General features: G+C 45.6%; 1 protein-coding gene across 1 annotated transcript; it reads left to right on the top strand.

Moving 5' to 3' along the window:
- The first annotated feature begins 14,811 nt into the window (after positions 1 to 14,811).
- On the top strand, positions 14,812 to 18,083 carry LOC138516381 (disintegrin and metalloproteinase domain-containing protein 9-like). The gene has a single exon (XM_069631448.1). It carries the CDS (start codon positions 14,985 to 14,987, stop codon positions 17,193 to 17,195), a length of 2,211 nt encoding a protein of 736 aa, XP_069487549.1. The 5' UTR covers positions 14,812 to 14,984; the 3' UTR covers positions 17,196 to 18,083.
- The last annotated feature ends 1,015 nt before the right edge of the window (positions 18,084 to 19,098 follow it).

The following is a 19,098-nucleotide window of genomic DNA, read 5'->3' on the forward strand; positions in this document are numbered from 1 at the left end:
GCACTGGGCCATACATTCAGGTTTGGCAGGGTAAGCTGGTTTGAGGCATTCTGAATGTGGGAGGCAATGATGTGATGGTCCGTTCATGGGCAGAGGGAGGTGACAGGGTGGGAATATAACAATTGAGGTAGCTTAACCAGTCTAGGGTGCGGCCTTGGTCATGGGTTGGCTCGATAGAGCATTGCGTAAATCCGGCATGGTAACGTGCCGTGGCTACACCAGTGACAAATGAGTCTTCTGGGTCGTTGAGGCCTAAGTTTAAGGTGGCCAAGGATTACAACTTTTAAGTTGGGCTTGATGGACAAGGCGATGCTCTACATTAAGTTATCTTCGAAGGTAAGGCTGGGGCCAGGTGGGCAGTAGATAAGGAAGACAGTGATAGAATCGGTCAGAGACATGGAGATCTTGGCGAGTAGGGATTCGTGGTTGGGGATGACTTTGGTTTGCGTGACTCTAATAGACAGGGTGGTTTTAAAGATGAGGGCGATGCCGACTCCTGTTTTAGAGGATCTTTCACATCTTAGGATGCTAAAGACGGGGGGAACGGTAATGGAGAGGGCTGGGCCCGCAGCGGGATGGAGCCACGCTTCAGTGATGGCATGCAAGTCGAGGTTGTTGGAAGTTAGAAGATCAAGGATTTCAGCTGTTTGTGCCAGGACTGATCTTGTGTTGATTAGCGCACAGTTGATGGCTTTGTGGATGGGTCTGCGGGCGTGCGTGTTTGCGGAATTCGCAAAGGCTGGGAAACATAGAGAGAGAGGCGTGGGTTGAACTGGGTGTGGAATCTGAGGAACCTATTCCTTGTGAGAACCGGAGGAACTGAGAAGATGGGCCGAATTGAGGATTTTGGTTAGCGTGAGGGGCCTGGTCTGCAGGTCTGCAGAGCGTGATGTGGGAGGCATGCAGTGAGCCGAGTGCAGAGCCTGAGGAGGCTGTTCCTCATGAGGATCAGCGGGGGCATAGCAATGGCAGAGTCGAGGATTTCAGGTTGCGTGGGGCCTGGTCTGTGGTGGGCGGAGGCATTGAGGAGCATGGTGTGGGTCGCACGCAGTGAGCCGAGTGCGCAGGCTGAGGAAGCTATTCATTGTAAGGGTTGATGGGGACATAGCGATGGCAGAGCCAAGAGTATCGAGCTGATAGGGGAGTAGGTGGGGTGTCCTTGGGGTGGGTGTCCTTGGGGTGCGTAGGATGACCAGCGAGGTGCTGAGGGGTAAGGCACCAGGATGCCTACCTGAAGTCCATGTGGAGCGGGCATCCTTGGGGCTGACTGGGCTTATGTGGAGGGTGCTGTAGTGTTTCTTGGGTTGCCGGCTGAGGATTTGGATCTGATAGGGGTTGTTACACGTCCAAGGTGATGGGGTTCAGCCGATAATGTGAAACGAGGTGCATAGCGGACGAGTTCATTGTGCGTCGCCTAACAACTGGGGCGCTCAACACCGCACTGTTGGCCTGCGTGGGCTTTGCCGTAGAGGTCCGGCACGTAGGTTTTAGCAGAGCGGAGTCGAACTTCCATGCGTAGCACATATTGAACACGTATTGGGCATGCATCGAGCGGCGTGCTCTGCAGACCTGTGGCACTGATCGCAACACCAATGACCTGCGCTGGATTTGCTGCAGAGGGTTCGGCACACATGATTTAGCAAGCGGAGTTGGACGTTGATGCGTAGCACGTAGTGTAGCACGTAGTGGAGGTAGCTCGAGCAGCATGCTCTGCAGACTTGCAGCGCTCAACACCACACACTTGACCTGCTCAGGCTTTGCCGCAGAGGGTTTGGCACACAGGTTTTAGCAAAGCAGAGTCAGACGTCGATGCGTAGCACGTAGTGTAGCATGTAGTGGACGTGGATTGAGCAGCATGCTCTGTGGACCTGCAGTGCCCGAAAACGCGCCCTGGACCTCTGCAGGCTACAACTTATCTTTATACTTGGAACATTTTATTCAGCTGTTGGCTTTGCCAAAACTTGTTTCCTCACTTCTAAATACTCCAACTCTCTACAAAGGTTTCTTCCTGGGACTTGTGATTCTTAAGGACACTCGGCAAGCTCACCTTAATGAAGAACTTTCGTACTGTTCTGGCATTATTTTAGAAGGCAGAGTAATATTGTTTCCATTATTTTTTCAATACTTAACCTCAAATTTCTATTTGTTTTTAATTTACTTACCTGTTTTATTTGCTTTACTGCACACAGTTTTCCCAGGTTTCTTAATTGAATCAGCTGTCTTAAAATTAAAGAGTTGGGGTGATCTGGTAAAAACACCCACTGTGAATGATAGATCTGATTCAGGACATTGACATTTAGCTGCCATTCGTGGTTCGTAATGGCCCGGCAACTGGGAAAACCCGCAGCTGAATTCTCTAATCCCAGAATATGAAGAGTTTAAAGACATATTGCTCACTGGTTTGCCCATTCCCTAATCTGTAGCGCCAGCAGCATAAGGCGGTAAGATGTGCTTCTGTCCATTCTCTTCACATAAAACATCAATACTGCATTGTCAGTATAAATATGAACTGTCCTGTTCACAATATTCAGCTTTCTGTCAGTTCCGGGATATATATATGTTCCCTCCTCTATAGGGAAGTCCAAAGGTTGAAGACTTCTGAATGGTCTGGCATCAACCCACAACCCAGAGAAGAGGAGCACGTTGTTATAGTAATGTGAGTGATGGGCTCTAAGAAATGGCCACCCTCCAATAGATTCACATAGTTCAACCGCCATACCAGGTCATGGCTTATCTTCAGTGTTACAAGGACTATGTAACACTGAGTATCTAAAAATGAGAACATTCCTGTCACAAAGCTATCTGTGTTCTTCTTATCTTGAGTCTCACTAATGGTAAAGAGGCAGGAAGCCATTAAGTAATCTTTGAAACCACCAGGCGGTCATATGAGTTGATTGCAGGAAAGTGAAACAAGTCTGACGCAGGTCCGATATTCTCTCTGTTGCGACAAACACCCTGGCAATCATTGCATTTCAACAAAATCCTATGAAATTCAAGACCTGGAAGAACGCCATGGAAAGTTTCAATCAATTTACTGAGATGCCTTGGTGATAAAGAAGATGGAGCAACATGTCATGGTGGAGACCTGCCAGTCGCGGGCAATGGGGCCTCATTCCCTCGGCCAAATATGGATATACATGAACTTGAAGTCTGAGGTAGGTCGTATCATTTTGGTACCAACTCTTGGAGCTAAAATCAAACCAAAAGGGACAATTTGGTACTACAAATGAACCTCTCAGTCTGAGAAAAGCAGAAATGTTCGGTGTTGAGGCCAGATTGGAATATGGAGATACACGGCCTTCAGATCCACTGCACAGAGCCAATCTCACTGCTGAAGAGCAGATTGAATCTGTGCAAGGGTAATCATCTTGATTTTTTCTTGGGGAAGAGGAAGGTTGAAATCCAACAAATATAGTATTGTGTGCAGGCCGGCCTGTTTGGGATAAGATACTGTAAATAGCCCAGAATAAAATCACTATATCAGTGTTACCTCTTCTATTGCTTTCAAAGAAAGAAGTTTGTCTGCTTTTTACAGCTGAACTGGAGAACAATTTTGGCGAAGAAGAGGGTGGGAAAGAGGAACAGGGGGGAGAGGAAGGAGGGAGCCTTTGTAAGTGACTGAAAAGGCCCATGTATATGAGGTGACGGCCTTGCATGATTCCAGATCATTGGAACATCGACCCCCTACTGGAGTTCCATTGGACCAAATCTGACCATCACTTTGAAGTCTTATCGATGGTGGTAGAAGTTCCTCCTGTTCAAGCTGAGTAGTGAGAGAAGAATCCTCTTCCTGCCGTTCTATCATTGTGCACTGGGAGAACTATTGAGTTGCCTGGACTTCTGGTCCTGAAAACCCCAATACCTAGCAAAGAATTGGGAAGGAAAATCAGACCTCTGTGAGAATGTTGATTTCTGTTCATTTAGTCAAAACTGACAGAGACTTCCCTGATAAAGTTCTTGTTTTCCTTTTTGTGAGGTCCTCATCAGTAGAATTATGGAAATTATCCTTTCTTCAAAAGGTCTAGAACCCTATTTTGTATGTCCTTTGTAAACTTCGTAGCATATAGCTATGCTTGGCCACTGGTGTCCACACCAATAGCTAGATCCCGAACCTAAGTATCCACAAGGTGTGCAGTGGATTTCAATACATCTTGCAGCACTTTCTAGCATCTGTTAGGCCACTTCTAAAGTACTCAAGTTTGTCAAAAGGAATGTATTGCTCAAACTCAAACAATTCCTTCCAGAGATTTAGATTAGCAGTATCTTAAATAGCCTTGGTGTTTGCTAATCTTAATTGAAGAGCTGAATTAGAAAACACTGTTTTCCCACTCCTTCTAGGATCTTATGCTACTTGTCACATGGTCTAAAACACAAATTGAAGAAGAAGGCTCATTATCTTCTACATGCGTGTCATTATCTCCCTTATTCGCAGGGAGTTCAACAACAGTAGTAACAACACTGCTCAAGTCAATCTTGGTGATTCTCTGATTTAAGCGTTCCAAGCGTTTGTCTTTCCCGCTGTTCCAAATCATTAACCAATGTAAAAAAATAGAAGAGTCACACCAGAAAGCTAACTAGGATCCGCCTGCTCCCCATCATGTGGTGCAACAATCTATTTGCAGTGTTCCACCTGGGCCCTCACTGGTATCACTGTGACCTTTATGGCAGTGTTGGAAACAAGAAGTACCCCTCCAGCTAGTGCCCAACACAGTTTTCTTATGGTACACCTAGTTCCATTGGGAACACCTCTCATGCCTGCATATGCAAAAATCTTAAAAAAGGGAACAATATCATGCAGTTTCTTGGTAAAATATTGTTCACAGGATATATATTTTTGATGAATGGTGCAATGCCATCACTGCTTCTGTGGGGGACACGTGCCCTCATGTGGCCACAGTGAGCCAGTCGCTTTCTGATCTGAAGCTTGGGGGTGGCTATTTCAAGGCAGATCACAGTGATGGAGACGACCCTCATGGAAGTAAGAGTGACTTGCCAGATGAGACATGGTATTCACTTTACCAAAATTATAAAAATCACCTAGATCCAACTCACCTCTATTCTATGTTTGTGGTTTTGCTGAGAACAATCATTTCCCTAATATGCTCATAAGTAATACTTATCCCACCATTCCTCTAAAAAGTACTGGGACAAGAAAGAATAGGAGTTACCTTAATGAAGATCCCTTTCCCAGTACTGTGATGAGAAAGATCCCCAATAACTCACAAGGGAGTTATAAGATCAGTACTGTGACAAGGGAGAAGTATGGAGGAATGAGGATTACCTGTAAGAACTACATACAGCAGTTTTTCCCCAAATCCTACTAGACATGGTCAGTATAAAAGCAAGGAAAGACTCAAGAAGTATCAGAGAGGATCACCCTGGAGGAGCACAGAACTGGAATCATGTGTTAAAGGAGAATGGACTGTGGACTGCTGTTTCAGCCAAAGAGAAGGAGAACCCTTGCACCCCAACAGCTGCCTGTGGGGAGCTGAGAAGTGCTGGAGGAACCAAGGGGACCAGTCTGCCCCCTCTAGAGAAGGGGCACAGCTGGGCATCAAGAGTGCCACAGCCCAGAGGAAGATGAAGGCTTCCTCACTGTGGGTGGGGCGGGGGGGCAGGGAAAGAGTTTTCTGTGACGCTGCCTGGGAAAGCTTTGTCCTCTCAGGGACAACCAAACACAAAGCAGATCAGGGAGCCAGCCAGCTCAGGGGTACGGTGAAGGAAGACTGCAGATGCTGGTACGCTGTGTCAAAGTCTCGGGAGGATAGCTCAGGGGCAACACGCTCGCCTAGGAAGCCAGACGACGCAGAGCAACACAGGTTAGATCCCCGGGTCCGCGCTTAGAAACTTCTGGGTATTAAGCGCGTTATAAATGACCAATCATAATCATAATCAATCATAATCATAATCAAAGCCGCAACAGGAAGAAGAGGGAAGGCTCCCTGATGGCCCCAGGAGCCCAGCAGTAGTACCACAGCATGGCGGGAGTCAAAAGGGACATGGGAGAAGCTAGGCAAAGCCAACAAGTCAGTGAAAGGAAAGTGGGACCCTGGAACGCTGCAACCCGTTTACTGCAGAAGAGCTGGAGATCGCCAAAGAAAGCTGGTGAGTGCCAAGAGGGGAAACTGGCACACCAGAGCGCTCCAGAAACATTGTCAAGGACAGATGAAAGCAAGCAAAGTGAATGAAAGGGAATTTGAAAGCCGATGTCTTCAGAATAATAATGAAGTGAATGTGAGAAATAGACAGCAAGGTGAATTCAAGGCAAAGTCAAGTTTGCAAGTGTGTAAAGTGAATCATATGAAGAAAGCCCTGGCTGGAAAGTATACGAGGAAAAGTCAAGCTTGCAAGTGCGTAAAGAAGCCACATGAGAAAGTCCTGGCAAGGAGCTACACCAGGCAAAAAAGAGACTAAGTTGTTTTGTTGACCAGAGAACCGCCCAAGGAAGACTCATAGCCTTAGGAGTTTATAAGTGTTTTAAAGAGACCTGGGGAAGGGAGACAGCTCCGTGGGAGTGAATAGCGGTGTGAAGAGGAGGGAGTTATCCTCTAGGCCTATAAATCACTTTGATTGTGTAATTGATTCATTGTGTTTGCGAAGAGAAACCTGGAGAAAAGAGCTATCTGGAACTGTGATTTGTTTGTGTTGGAGTTACATTTTTCATTTGATCTTGAATATTTGTGCACTTTCAGACCCAAGGAAACTCTCCTTATCACATTAGAGTTATTTGTTGAGTGTGAGGGCTAGGATAGGATTTTGGACACAGGACATTTTGCTTTGGACATCTTGACACTGGACAGAGCCTTAGTTTTTGGTTGACGTAGGAAAACACCTCTTGGGGTAGGAACAGCTGTGCATTTATTTTCCAACCCTCTTTTATTTTGAAATAAACGTTTATAGCCAACACCATGAGCTCTCTTTGTCCACGTCTCATTCCTGGCTCCTCCCATATTGGAATGAGAACATTTGAAAGGTGTCAATGAGGGAAGATGCACAGGACGCCCCATAAGCACCTTGTAAGGGATCACACCAGTTTTCTTACACTGCTATGAATGCTGAAAGATCACTATGGGCAATGCATCAATCCACTTTAGCCCTGTTTCTATGCAGCTTACTTTTTATGTTCACATTTTACTTCTCCAATGTTTCAGAAAATCAGGGATGATGCGGCCAGTGGAACTTCTGTTGTATTTGCAGTGCACTACACAGTTCTTTGACCACCTTTCCTGTAAAATGGGTGTCCCAATCACTGGTGATGCTGACCGGCTCCCCAAATTGTGTCACAAAGTCTCTAATGAGGAGCTTAACTACTGTAGGGGTATATTCCTTATGGCATGGGTAGGCCTGTACCCTTGAAAAGGTGTCTACCAACAGTAACCGAAAGCCGCTGCATTTTTGGAGTTCAATTCAATTGGCCTGTAGATTCACAAAAGGTAGAAAAGGCTATGGATCTGCTCCTTGTGTTGCTTTAACAGTCCTTGCAACACTATTTTGTTGGAAAATGATACTTAGACACATATGATTCACATTTAGCAATTGCGAAAAATCAGGTGCTTACCAGTGAGGATAATAATCACACCCCATTTCCATTGTGGGCGAGTCTGTGGTAATTATGAGCCTAGCAGGATAACAGTAGCTTTGGGGCAACAGGGTGACCATGTCCATCCCGCCAGAGGTTATCAGAGTGCAGACAACAGCCCATCCTAGAACAATAACGTGTTTCTCACTTTGGGGCAGCTTTCTGGATGAGGTCTATATCCACTAAGGTCGAGAAAGAAGGGGCCTGCACCTGACCCTTTACACTTAATAGAATCTCAGCCTGGGATCCAGAAATGGCTGCCTGTTTAGGAGAGGAATCTGGTAAAGTGTTACTATTACTTCATGATTTTTAACTGTGTGGGTAGTACTATTCTAGGGCATCAAAAAAAAGGGCTGCTGCAAGATTCATTGGGGAACTTGATGAAGAAAGAAATCCTCTCTGGGTGCTTCCACAACTGTCTGAAATCCTGTGATACACTGAAGGTATAGCGGAATTCAGTGTAGATGGTAACAATTTACAGTTTTGCTAATTCAAATGCTCATGTTGTATTTATTGTATTTATTGTTTTTATAGAGCGCTTTAATCCAAAGCGCATGTTAATGCTATGAATTCTGCAATCTGGGCAGTCAACACTTTCAATAATGTGGGACTCTACTACCACTTGAGGTGAATGAACTGCATATCTTGATACCAGTTTCCCGTTGTCACCCCTCAAGCAAGATCTGTCAACAAAGTATACAGTCAGGGTTCTGGTTTGTCCATGGTTCACACAGGCATGGTATTATCTATAAGCTCATCTTCAGGCTACCCTCAGCCTCCTCCTCTACTTCCCTCATCTCTGACTGTCTGTCTGCTATCTAGGAGTGGTGTGCCGCCAATGACCTCTGCCTTAATGCCAGTAAGACTGAGATTCTCCTCATCGGCATACCCACTCCCTCCTTTCCTGTAGCTCTCTGGCCGGCCTCTCTTGGCCCTCTTCGTGATCCAACCTGCAAGGCTAAAAACCTCTGGGTCATCTTTGACTCTACACTCTCCTTCTCTCCCCACATCTCTGACGTTTCTAAGAAGTCACACTACCAGCTGCACCTCCTCAGGGGTATTCTTCCTTTCCTCTCCTTCCCCCAGAAGCTCACTATTTCCAGAGCTCTGATTCTCTCTAGGCTGGACTATTTCAAAAGCCTCTTTATAAATCGGCTCTGCCCTCTGCAACTTATCCAGAACAGGACTGCAAGACTTGTCCTTGGCCTCAAGCCCCGGGATCGTATCTCTCCAGGACTGAAATCTCTGCACTGGCTCCCAGTGGCTGCAAGGATTACGTTCAAAACCCTCTGTATCGTCCAACTCTCTCTTCCTAAATACCTTCCCTCTCAAGCTCTTCGCTCATCTACTTCAAACTCCCTCAGGGTCAGTCGCTTCTCCAAGCAACGAGTTGGTGGTAGATCTCTTTCCTTGGCTGGTGCCTCCCTCTGGAACAGCCTCCCTGCCTCCCTGAAACTTGAGGAGAATCATCTTCGATTCCGGAAGCACCTCAAAACCTTTCTCTTTGCTTCTGCTTTCTCTCCCTCTCTCCCTTGCTGACCTCCTGTCTGACACTGAAACTGCACTGGTTACCTGGCCACCCTCTGATCTCGGGCCCACATCCCCTCCCTCGTCAGTCGCACTCCTGCACTGCCTTCCTGGCAACCCCCGCACTTGGGGACTGTTTCTGTATCCCTATAGTCCCACTACCAGCATTGACACCTGTTGTCCGCCTTACCCTTGCACTTCCTATCTGCTGGCCTTACCCCCCAGTTGTTTATTTATTTATATCCCATGCACTGCACTGTCCTGTTCCCTTTACCCCCTCGCACTTCCCCTCCTTCCCCTTCCCATGCACTTATGCGATCTGAATGACACTTGGCCTAGTAGATCGTTGTCTGTCCTCCCTCTGTTCCCCCTTCCTTGCCTCGTTGCGCCTTGAAACACTTGTGTATAGGCGCGTTATGAATGCCATATCATATAATATCAAGGGTGAGCCAAAGAAGAAGCTGGATTCAGGACTGGACAAGGTGTTAATATGATCTGTGAAGAATTCAGGAACAACATTTTATACAAATGCAACAGTGAATTGTGTTGTTTTCTTTTTCAATAACAATGCTTTTATGGCGTGTGGGAGAGTAACTTCTAATGAAGAACCTAAAAAAATATACTCACATTGTTGAACCGGAAGTGCAGTGGCCAATACACATTTGAGACATGTGGAGAAATCCTTGTGCCACTGAATCTAAAGCTATGCTATAATAAGCAAGTGGTCTGTGCTCCTCTCAATTTTTCTGTGTTAGACGGCCAGATAAAATCAGTTTCACTCATGATAATACAGGGTGAATTTCTTCTTATAATCCAGTAACCCTAACGCTGCTGCATTTGTTAGCAGACGCTTTATTGCAGTAAAGGCTTGCTTTGCCACATCAGATCATGGTTCCTGTTGTGTTTGTGTCAGTTGCTGTAACGGTTCAATAGCTTTTATATTTTTTTTATATTTTTTATATTTATGTTTTAAGATCTACTGTCGACATTTTCCTTTGAAGCCCATGAAAGCACACATTTGCATAATTGGCCTGGGCCTGGGCACTGTGACAATGGCTTCAGTACGTGTGTTAGTCAACAGACGATATCCCACCATGATATTGTGTCCTAAATAATGTACTCTCTCAACAAAGTTGCAGCTGCTGCTTGGCTGCTTTATGGCCCTTTCTAGCTAATGAATTGAATAATACTGATGTGCTTTGGTACATGCCTCATATGAGGGTGATGCTAAAGGCTGATCGTCCACATACTGGACTAATACATAGTGTCCTGGGGATTTTAAATCATCAGGGAATGTCTTCAATTGTTGAGAAAACAATGCCAGAGATTCAGGGTAGCCCTGGGAGAAGCAGGGCCAAGTGTACTGGATCCCGTGATAAGAGGCAAACAGATAGCTACTATCAGGGTTTGTGGGTATAGAGAAAAAAAACAACATGCAGACCTACAACTATAAAGTGCATAGTTAACACTGGAACACATGACAATACAGTCAGACGATTTGGCACCACCATAAATTAGGGCAACACTAAACCATTTACTGCACAGAGGTCTTGCACAAATCGATAGTTTTCCTTTCCTGTCTTCTTTAAAGGTAGGTGAGAATTAGTGTCTCACTGGGGCTACTAGTCTGAATTCTAACTGCAGGTTTTAGGTGTGCCTCTATAACAGGACAATCCCTTCTTCCTCAGGGTGTAACTGGTATTGGGGAATTCTGGGTCGTCTTTTTTTTGATCATCTCATATTTAAACAGACTGCATTCTAAATACATCCCACAATATAATCATACAATGCCCATAAACAATTAGGAACTTGTGATAAAATCTCAGTGAGATCTGGGGACATAAGATCGTCCTTTGCTTCTAAATCAGGTAACCTCCTGGAGTGTGGCTAACTGCCTGAGTATTTCTGTCAGGGACATCCTAGAATACTCTGTCTGGTCTACAATGAATAGTACAGTTCAGTTTACAGAGGAGGATTTGCCCTAATAACATACCAGGAACAGTAGGAGTTAGCAAGAATGCCTTCTTGCCTTTGATAAGAAATAGGGGGACTGATATTGGCATGCAACGCCAGAGTGTTGGAAATACCCACTGCATTAACTATAGCAGAGAACAGAGTGATGCTGGGTAAACAGCAAGACAATATGGCAGACCTATTAGCCCCTGTGTCTATCAAACATGATATTGTCTGTCCTTCTATCATACTCTGTACACAGGAACATTCCTGATCTACAGGTATTCAAGCATGGTTTCTATCGGGTTGTCTCACTATGGATCTACATCGGGGGCACTAGGTGATACATGGATTGGTGGAAATCTTGGTGCTTTAGGGTTCATGATTGGGCTGCATTTGGGCGTGTGGGTCAGAAACTCATTTTGCCTCTCTTGGGACACTTAGGTTTCCTATGAACCACCAGTTTGTGATAATTACAGGCTGTGGGGCTAAACAATCAATTACTCTGGGGATCCTGCCAACACCTTAGCCTCTTCCTTTTCCTCTTCCTCTCCCCTTGTGTTGCCTGTCCCTGCAGATTCTGCAGCTCTAAAACCATATGTTTATTCTGAGTGTTCTTCTTTTCTGTTCTTGGCATGCAACAGAGTGATTTGCCACTGCAACAGGTTCAAATAAGGGCTTTGTTTACCAACCAATACAGATTAGCCCCATTACAAAGGCATTTGCCACTGCCTCCAAGGTGTGCCTATCTGTTCAATAATGCTTCAATGGTGGGTGAGAACTAGCTTGAGTTCAATAAATATGTATGAGATTCCCCTGTTTTCTGTTTACAGTTATGGCTCTTTGCCAAGTCTGATTTTTGGGAGCACACCACTGCTATAACAGTTAACAGTCTGTCTCTGGTTGGAACAAGTTCCGCTCCCACTTTTAGGTTGGCACTAATGGTATAATGACCCTCAGGAGCTGGTCATATATACACAAGAAGGTGTGTAGCACTTGGGTATAGTTTCCAACTCTTCAGCAAATCTCTATAGTTCCTCTCTGATATTCGAGAATTCCTTAACCAGATTCCTGATATCGCCCACTGACCATGGGACATGAACAGTGTCCAGGTTGGTCTCTCCACCTGTGGACTGCCCTGGCATGTCTCAAAGGGGCATGAATTATAGGAGCCCCTCTCCCATAGTGAGTTCCCTATCAGGTTAAAAACATTGGGAAAGGAGAAGCAACATATATTTGTGAACCTCTGAGGCTGGCCAGGTTTCCTGGTGCTGAAATCCGTTACTAAGCCAGTGGGCCTGTCAGGGCTGGCTGTGGAAATAGTCGAAGTGTGGCAGTGGATATGAGGAATAGCTGATTGTTGAATGACAGGTTGTTAGTTGCAAGGTACAATCTGCCCCAGAGATATTGGTATTTAAACAGTCTGCTTAGGTGGTGCTGATGCTGGTTGTGGAGTAACTGGGGCATTGTATTGTTCATTCAATCGCATGCTAGTCTGGACACTAGTAAAACAATCAATGATGTCTTCCGCTGTTTCCTCAACCTGCTTATCCTTTACCAATTTAGGGCACAACTCATGGAATCCAGTCCGGAAGTCCCGCAAGCGCCTCGCGCAGAGAGGGAGCGTGCATCACCTGTGCGCCAAGCGTAGCGCATAACACCTTTTTCGTGCACCGAGTATTCATGGATTTCCCGAGCCAATACCAGCTGTGGCGCAGTGAACATCCAGCAGCGCCAGTTACGTCCCCAACACCACCCCTTGTGCAGGAAAAAGCCAGTGAAATGTCCAATACGGCACAAAGGTCCTGCGCTATCCTTGGCCCAGCACACAGTCCCCCTCCATCACAATCTCGTGAAAAATTGGAGCATACCCCGCTTGGGGCAGTCAAATCGCGTGAAAATGACCTTGCGCACACCCGCAAATCCCGTACCCTGCCTGCGCCAGTCAAATTGTGTGAAAAGGGCCTTGCATAGCTCGCGAAATCGCGTACCCCACTCGCGCCATTCAAATCACGTGAAAAGGGGGTACCGTTACCCAGTGAATACGCTAACCATGCCCGCGCAATCCAAATCATGTGAAAATGGCTGCGCGTGTATGTGTTGGGGTGTCCCATGTGGTGTGTGCTGCCTGCAGACCATGGTTACAGGGGATGGGGGTCCCCTGTGGCGTGGGCTGACTGCTGGGCATGGTCAGGGGTGATGGTGGGTCCCCTGTGGTGTGGGCTGCGTGCTGGGCATGGTAACGGGTGATGGGGGGTCCCCTGTGGTGTGGACTGCCTGCGGGGCATGGCCATGGGTGATGGGGGGTCCCCTGTGGTGTGGGCTGCCTGCGTGGCATGGTCATGGATGATGGGGGTCCCCTGTGGTGTGGGCTGTCTGCGGGGCATGGTCATGGGTGATGGGCTGCTTGCAGGGCACGGTCACGGGTGATGGGGGATCCCCTGTGGTGTGGGCTGCCTGCGTGGCATGGTCATGGATGATGGGGGGGTCCCCTGTGGTGTGGGCTGCCCTCGGAGCATGGTCATGGGTGATGGGGGTCCCCTGTGGTGTTTCCCTTTGACAGTTCAGCCAACCCAGGAGCACTCCTTCAGCTGAAAAAAAGCAGCTGAGGGGGTGCTCAGTGTTTCACTGGGCTGGCTCCTCGACTCCTCCATAATGGGCGAGGGGGCCACTGGGTGGTCGCCCCCTCGCCCATTATGGATGAGCTGCCACGCTCGGATTGGCCTATAGTGCAACAGGGCAATGCCCGTACCAAAAATGCAAAATGCTAGTGTAGGCCAGTCAAAATTGGCAACTGACCATTGTTGCTGAATAAATATTCTTTAAATATCACAATTTGCTTAAATTTAACAAAAAACACCTCCTTGGGTACTATTCAAACAGTCGGTGACTAAAGGAATGAATATCCATTTGCAACTGCGGGCCACTTTTTCATTGGTGCCTGAGGCAGTTTTATGGTCCATTCTGACCATGTGAGCAGCCCCTGCCCGTTTCCTCCAATCTTAAAAAATATATATTTTAACATTTCATGCTGGGCTCTCGCGCCTCCTGGGATACAGCTGCTCCTGTCGTGGGGGCGGAGTGCGCCCCACAGTTTGAAGACCTCTGTTCTAGGATCTCTTTCAGCTCACTCTATCAAGAAGTAACATCAAAGTTTAGCTGTCAAGTGTTAGCCTTATGCAGCCTAAGAGTCAATTGCTGCTGTAAATAGCTAATGTTGTAATAAAAAAATGTGTAAACCAAGTTTGCCTTAAGCCACTTCATTTATATCTCTTCCATGCAATGAAGTCCTACTAAAAACAAGCAATGAAAAAGCCAACAGTTTTTAAATAGACATTTGCCAGGTACTGGCATCATATGCCCAGGTAATCATTTATTTTTCCTCCTATTGCAATTCTATCACCGCCTAGCAAATGCCTATCCAAGGCCTACCCAAAACGCCTAAACTGGCTTTGACAATGCGTGTCACTTTTTCGATTCCAGCCCTGCTTCTGATGATCAGAACGTGGTGTGGTTATTTATTTTGATGGGATCATTAAGATGAACCTGAAAACAACCACGTTTTGCGCATTGAATTTTGGAAAGTTTGAAACGAGCAAGCGGGCTGATTTCGTTCAATATATAACGTCCGCAAATATGGGGTATGTGACAGCTTTATTGCGGGTATCTGAGATGAGACACTGTGGCAAGCAGTCCCGGAGCGCCTAAATAGCCTCTGAGGACTATCGCGTGACCAACTGCCGAGCCACGCGCGAGGCCCACACCGGAAGCGGCCCCAGCAAGCCACCCAGTGACCGAAGTAGCAGGAGAGAAGTATCGTCCCCAAGACATTAAAAAAAAAAAAAAAACAGCGGCGCCGCCCCGGCTCACTCACCGGCTCACTCACCGGACGCGGGATTCCCCCGGAGTGTTTATCGCCTCTGGCATGACGTCAGGTCCGCTTCTGCTGCGGGCGCTGGGCCTCCTGTGTGCGCAGCTACTGCAGGGCGCTCTCCTTTCCCACCTGCCGGATGTTTACGAAGTTATCATCCCGCGACGGTTGGAAAATGTGCCTGGCCCGGGCCTTGCCTACCAGGTGACAGCGGGAGGCCGGATCTATACCCTGCATCTCCTGCACAACAGCGCGCTGCTGGCCCCCGGCTTTGCCGTCTACACGCAGAATGGCACGGGGAGAGTGCAAGTGTATGCCGCGCCAAGGCTGCAGCACTGCTATTATTACGGCAACGTGGAGGGTATCCCTGGCTCCATGGTGTCCCTCAGCACATGTGCTGGAGTTAGGGGTTTTCTGCAAACTAAAAGCGCTACCTATGCCATCGAGCCCGTCAAGGACGCCTTCAAGTTTCAGCACATTATTTACAAAGTTGAAAACGACGGCGAGCTCACGGCGTGCCAGGTCGTCCGTCAATTTAGAACGGCAAAGGAGGAGCTTTTAAGCACAATAAAGCAGAGAAAATATCGACAAAGCGCTAATTCAGGCCATGCCATGCATATTTATGTTATTGTTGACCACGACCTGTTTCTATACTATTCTGAGAACATCACCCTTGTGACTGATGTAGTGTTACATGTAATGAACATGGCGGACACAATGTTTGCACCATTACATCTTCAGTTGGTGTTATCGGGATTACAAATTTGGAATGTGAAGAGTGTTATACAATATAATGACACTGCACATAACGTTCTACGCGATCTTGCTACCTGGAAAGCTAAACGTGTACATCCGGGTCTGAAAGTTGATATGACAGTCTTACTGAGAAAAGACATGGCTGATGAGTTAGTTAGTGGGGCAACTTTTGCAGGCGATATCTGTTGGGGCCCTAACGCAGTAATGTTCGTTTCAGTCCGTGGAGATAGATTTCATGCAATAGCAAGCAATGTAGCACATGAGCTAGGCCACGCTTTCGGGATGCCACACGACCCAGACTACACAAGCAAATGCCCCTGTCCACTGTCGCCGTGCATCATGAGTCATGGTGGAGTGACAGCAACGTCATTTAGTGTTTGCAGTATGCAATATTATAGTCGTTTTATTGCTCGTGGTGGAGGGTACTGTTTGCAGGCTGTGCCATCAGCTCATTTTCGTAGGCAAGAGACTTTTCATTACTGTGGCAACAAAAAAGTTGAAGGACAGGAGCAATGTGACTGTGGGTCAGAAGAGGAGTGTGCCAGTGATCCCTGCTGTACTGCTACTTGCAAGCTCAAAGGTAATGCACAATGCAGTAATGGGGAATGCTGCAGATGGTGTCAGTTTATTGATCAAGGAACTCCTTGTAGAAAGCCTGTGTCTGAGTGTGACCTGGCAGAGTACTGCAATGGGACATCTAGTTTCTGCCCGGATGATATGTACTCTCAAGATGGAACGCCTTGCAATCGCAATCAGTCATTCTGTGTGAGTAACAAATGCTATGATTATAACCAACATTGTGAGATGCTGTTTGGAAAAGGAGCAAAGGCTGCTTCAAGGGAATGCTTCGCTGCAATCAACACTATTGGTGACAATGTTGGAAATTGTGGTTTTGAAGATCGAGATGGTTCACCGAAAAAGTGTGAACCTGCAGATGTCCTGTGTGGGAGAGTGCATTGTTATACTTTGCACAATATAAATATTTATAAGTCCCATGCTGCTTCAGTTAAAACATCCTCAGGTAATACATCTTGTTTGAGCATAGACTACCCTTATAGCATAACCGATGTTGGAGAAGTTGAGGATGGAGCCCAATGTGGCATTGGGAAGATTTGTCTGGCTAGGAAATGTGTTAACATCTCTGACCTTACTTATGATTGTGATGTACTGAGAAACTGCAGTGGTCATGGGGTGTGTAATAACAATAAGCACTGCCATTGCAACAATGGATGGGCTCCTCCAAATTGTAAATATGGAGGACACGGTGGAAGTATTGACAGCGGACCCTTGATTTTAGGCTCTTTCGTTAGATATAGTCCACCAGAAGAAGAGTTTCAAATTAGAGAATATGTGTGCCCACTTGTAGCAGCACAAAGGGAGAAAGAGAGACAGGAGAAACTGAATAGAGATCTTGCCATAGGTTTGGGTGTTACTATCCCTTTAGTTGTTGCTGCCGTTATTCTTGGAATTGTATTCAGACACCAGATTGTGAATCTATTTAAACGCTGAAAAACAATGTTATTTGATAAGATCATCTCATTTTCACCTTAATGAAATTCCAACGATGTGTTCACATGGTTCTACGTTATTTCGTCAACCACTTTTTCATCGTGGGACTTTTCATCGCCGACCCTTTCATCGCCAACATTTTTAAAAAAATGTTTTATGGGGGGGGGCTGCGCCCCCCCAACCCCCCCCCCTTACCCAAATAATCCTACCCCAACCCGCACAAACACCCCCCCTAAAAAAAATTCACAAAAAAAAATGTTGGCGATGAAAGGTTTGGCGATGAAATGTCCCACGTTGAAAAATACTTCGACGAAATGCGTGTATACCGTTTACATTCCATGCATAAAGTTCCTGGTTGTTTTGTCTCAAAATTGTAGTATTTGCTATTTGGCTTCTGTGTTTGCAAAACATTTTTTTTTAAAAATGACACTCCTGTATGTACAGAATCATCCAAGTGCCTTTCTACATGATCAACATAACGTTGCCCCTTGTTCTACTATGTTGTATATATTTCTCACTGTCTTATGTATCAGTGTTTTTTAATGTTCTTCTCATATTTAATTGTTACTGATGTTACATATTGATAAAGAAAATACATATTTACATGCTCTCTGTGGAGGGCACAATTGTCCAATTGCTCTGAAGGGGCTCAAGTTGAAATGGGTTAGAAAAGGACTTCCACACCCAGCAATGTTTTTGTTTTCTTAAAAGTGTAAACGTGTATAATGTTGTATTCCACTCCATTTCAATTGCAATAATTTTCTTTTTTTCCGTAAAGAAGATTTACATAAATGTTATATTTTTTATTTGGAAAATAACACATGCAAATGATATGGCTATGAAGCACAGTATCCGGTTTCCTCTCATAATAAAACTATTCGTAATTTTTGTCTAGGTTGGATGTTTCATTATTTCCTGTGAGCTAAGCAAGCCATATTGTCATTATCGTTGTCAATGAAGCCTATTGCCTTTTTTTCCTTATGGATTTCTGTCTAAAAAAGGTGTATTGGTATGACAAAAATCTGAAAGGTGATAAAAGAAGATCAAAAAAGATGGGTTGCTCGGATACTTTTTTGTTTGAGAAGCACACGGTTTTCCATGACTTATTAGACACATGTATCTCTCCAGATGCAGCCTGTCAAAAATTAAATGAATGTGCTTCTTTAAAAAATAATACAAATACTTGCATCATTTATTTTCCACCTTGGAAACATTTACTACTGCTGAGGTAGGTCACTCCTAACTCTCGCAGAACTATCAGTGCCCGAAGTAATCTAAAAGCTATAATGGTTTGCCTATCCTTAGAAGCTTTGCTTTTTTCTTTTCCCAGAGAAAACCAGATTCACTTGACAGTCCATGACCCCCCTTTTCACCCAGACGAAATGAAATATGCAATTGTTGCAAAAGGATTGTTCTTGTTCTTACGATGTCTAGTATGTCAATGTGTATGTCACAGAATACTTTTGGCTTTTGGGGGTCTGTTAAAGATTTTCTTGGATATGTTGTTAGGTAAACAATACTATAGACAGGAATTTCAGTTTCTCTTAATAGTTTCTCGAAGTATGACCTACATCATTAATGTGTTGCCTAAGCTTTCTGGTCCCAGAGCTGACATACAGCAAAAACTAATAATTATAATGAAATGATGGAAGTCCATAGTTACAGAGGAAACAGAATTCCAACTTGAGTAGGCTGTATTGTCAATTGGTACTCTGAGTACGTAAGGTACGTTCAACAGATAAGTTATGACACAGACATACACACCACTGGCCATCCACACCCTGCATCCCAGTTCTTTCTCCACCTGTCACTCATGGAACATTCTCTCTCCACAAACACTGACATGTTCGATGCTGACATCATAAACCACTGACATCACTGCCGCTGGGTACTACATCTACTG

Source organism: Ambystoma mexicanum, chromosome 6q (genome assembly GCF_040938575.1).
Source record: "Ambystoma mexicanum isolate Mex_15411 chromosome 6q, UKY_AmexF1_1, whole genome shotgun sequence".
Taxonomy (NCBI): domain Eukaryota; kingdom Metazoa; phylum Chordata; class Amphibia; order Caudata; family Ambystomatidae; genus Ambystoma; species Ambystoma mexicanum.

Coding starts and splice junctions, on each gene's coding strand:
- LOC138516381 (XM_069631448.1), top strand. CDS start 14,985: ATGACGTCAGGTCCGCTTCTGCTGCGGGCGCTGGGCCTCCTGTGTGCG.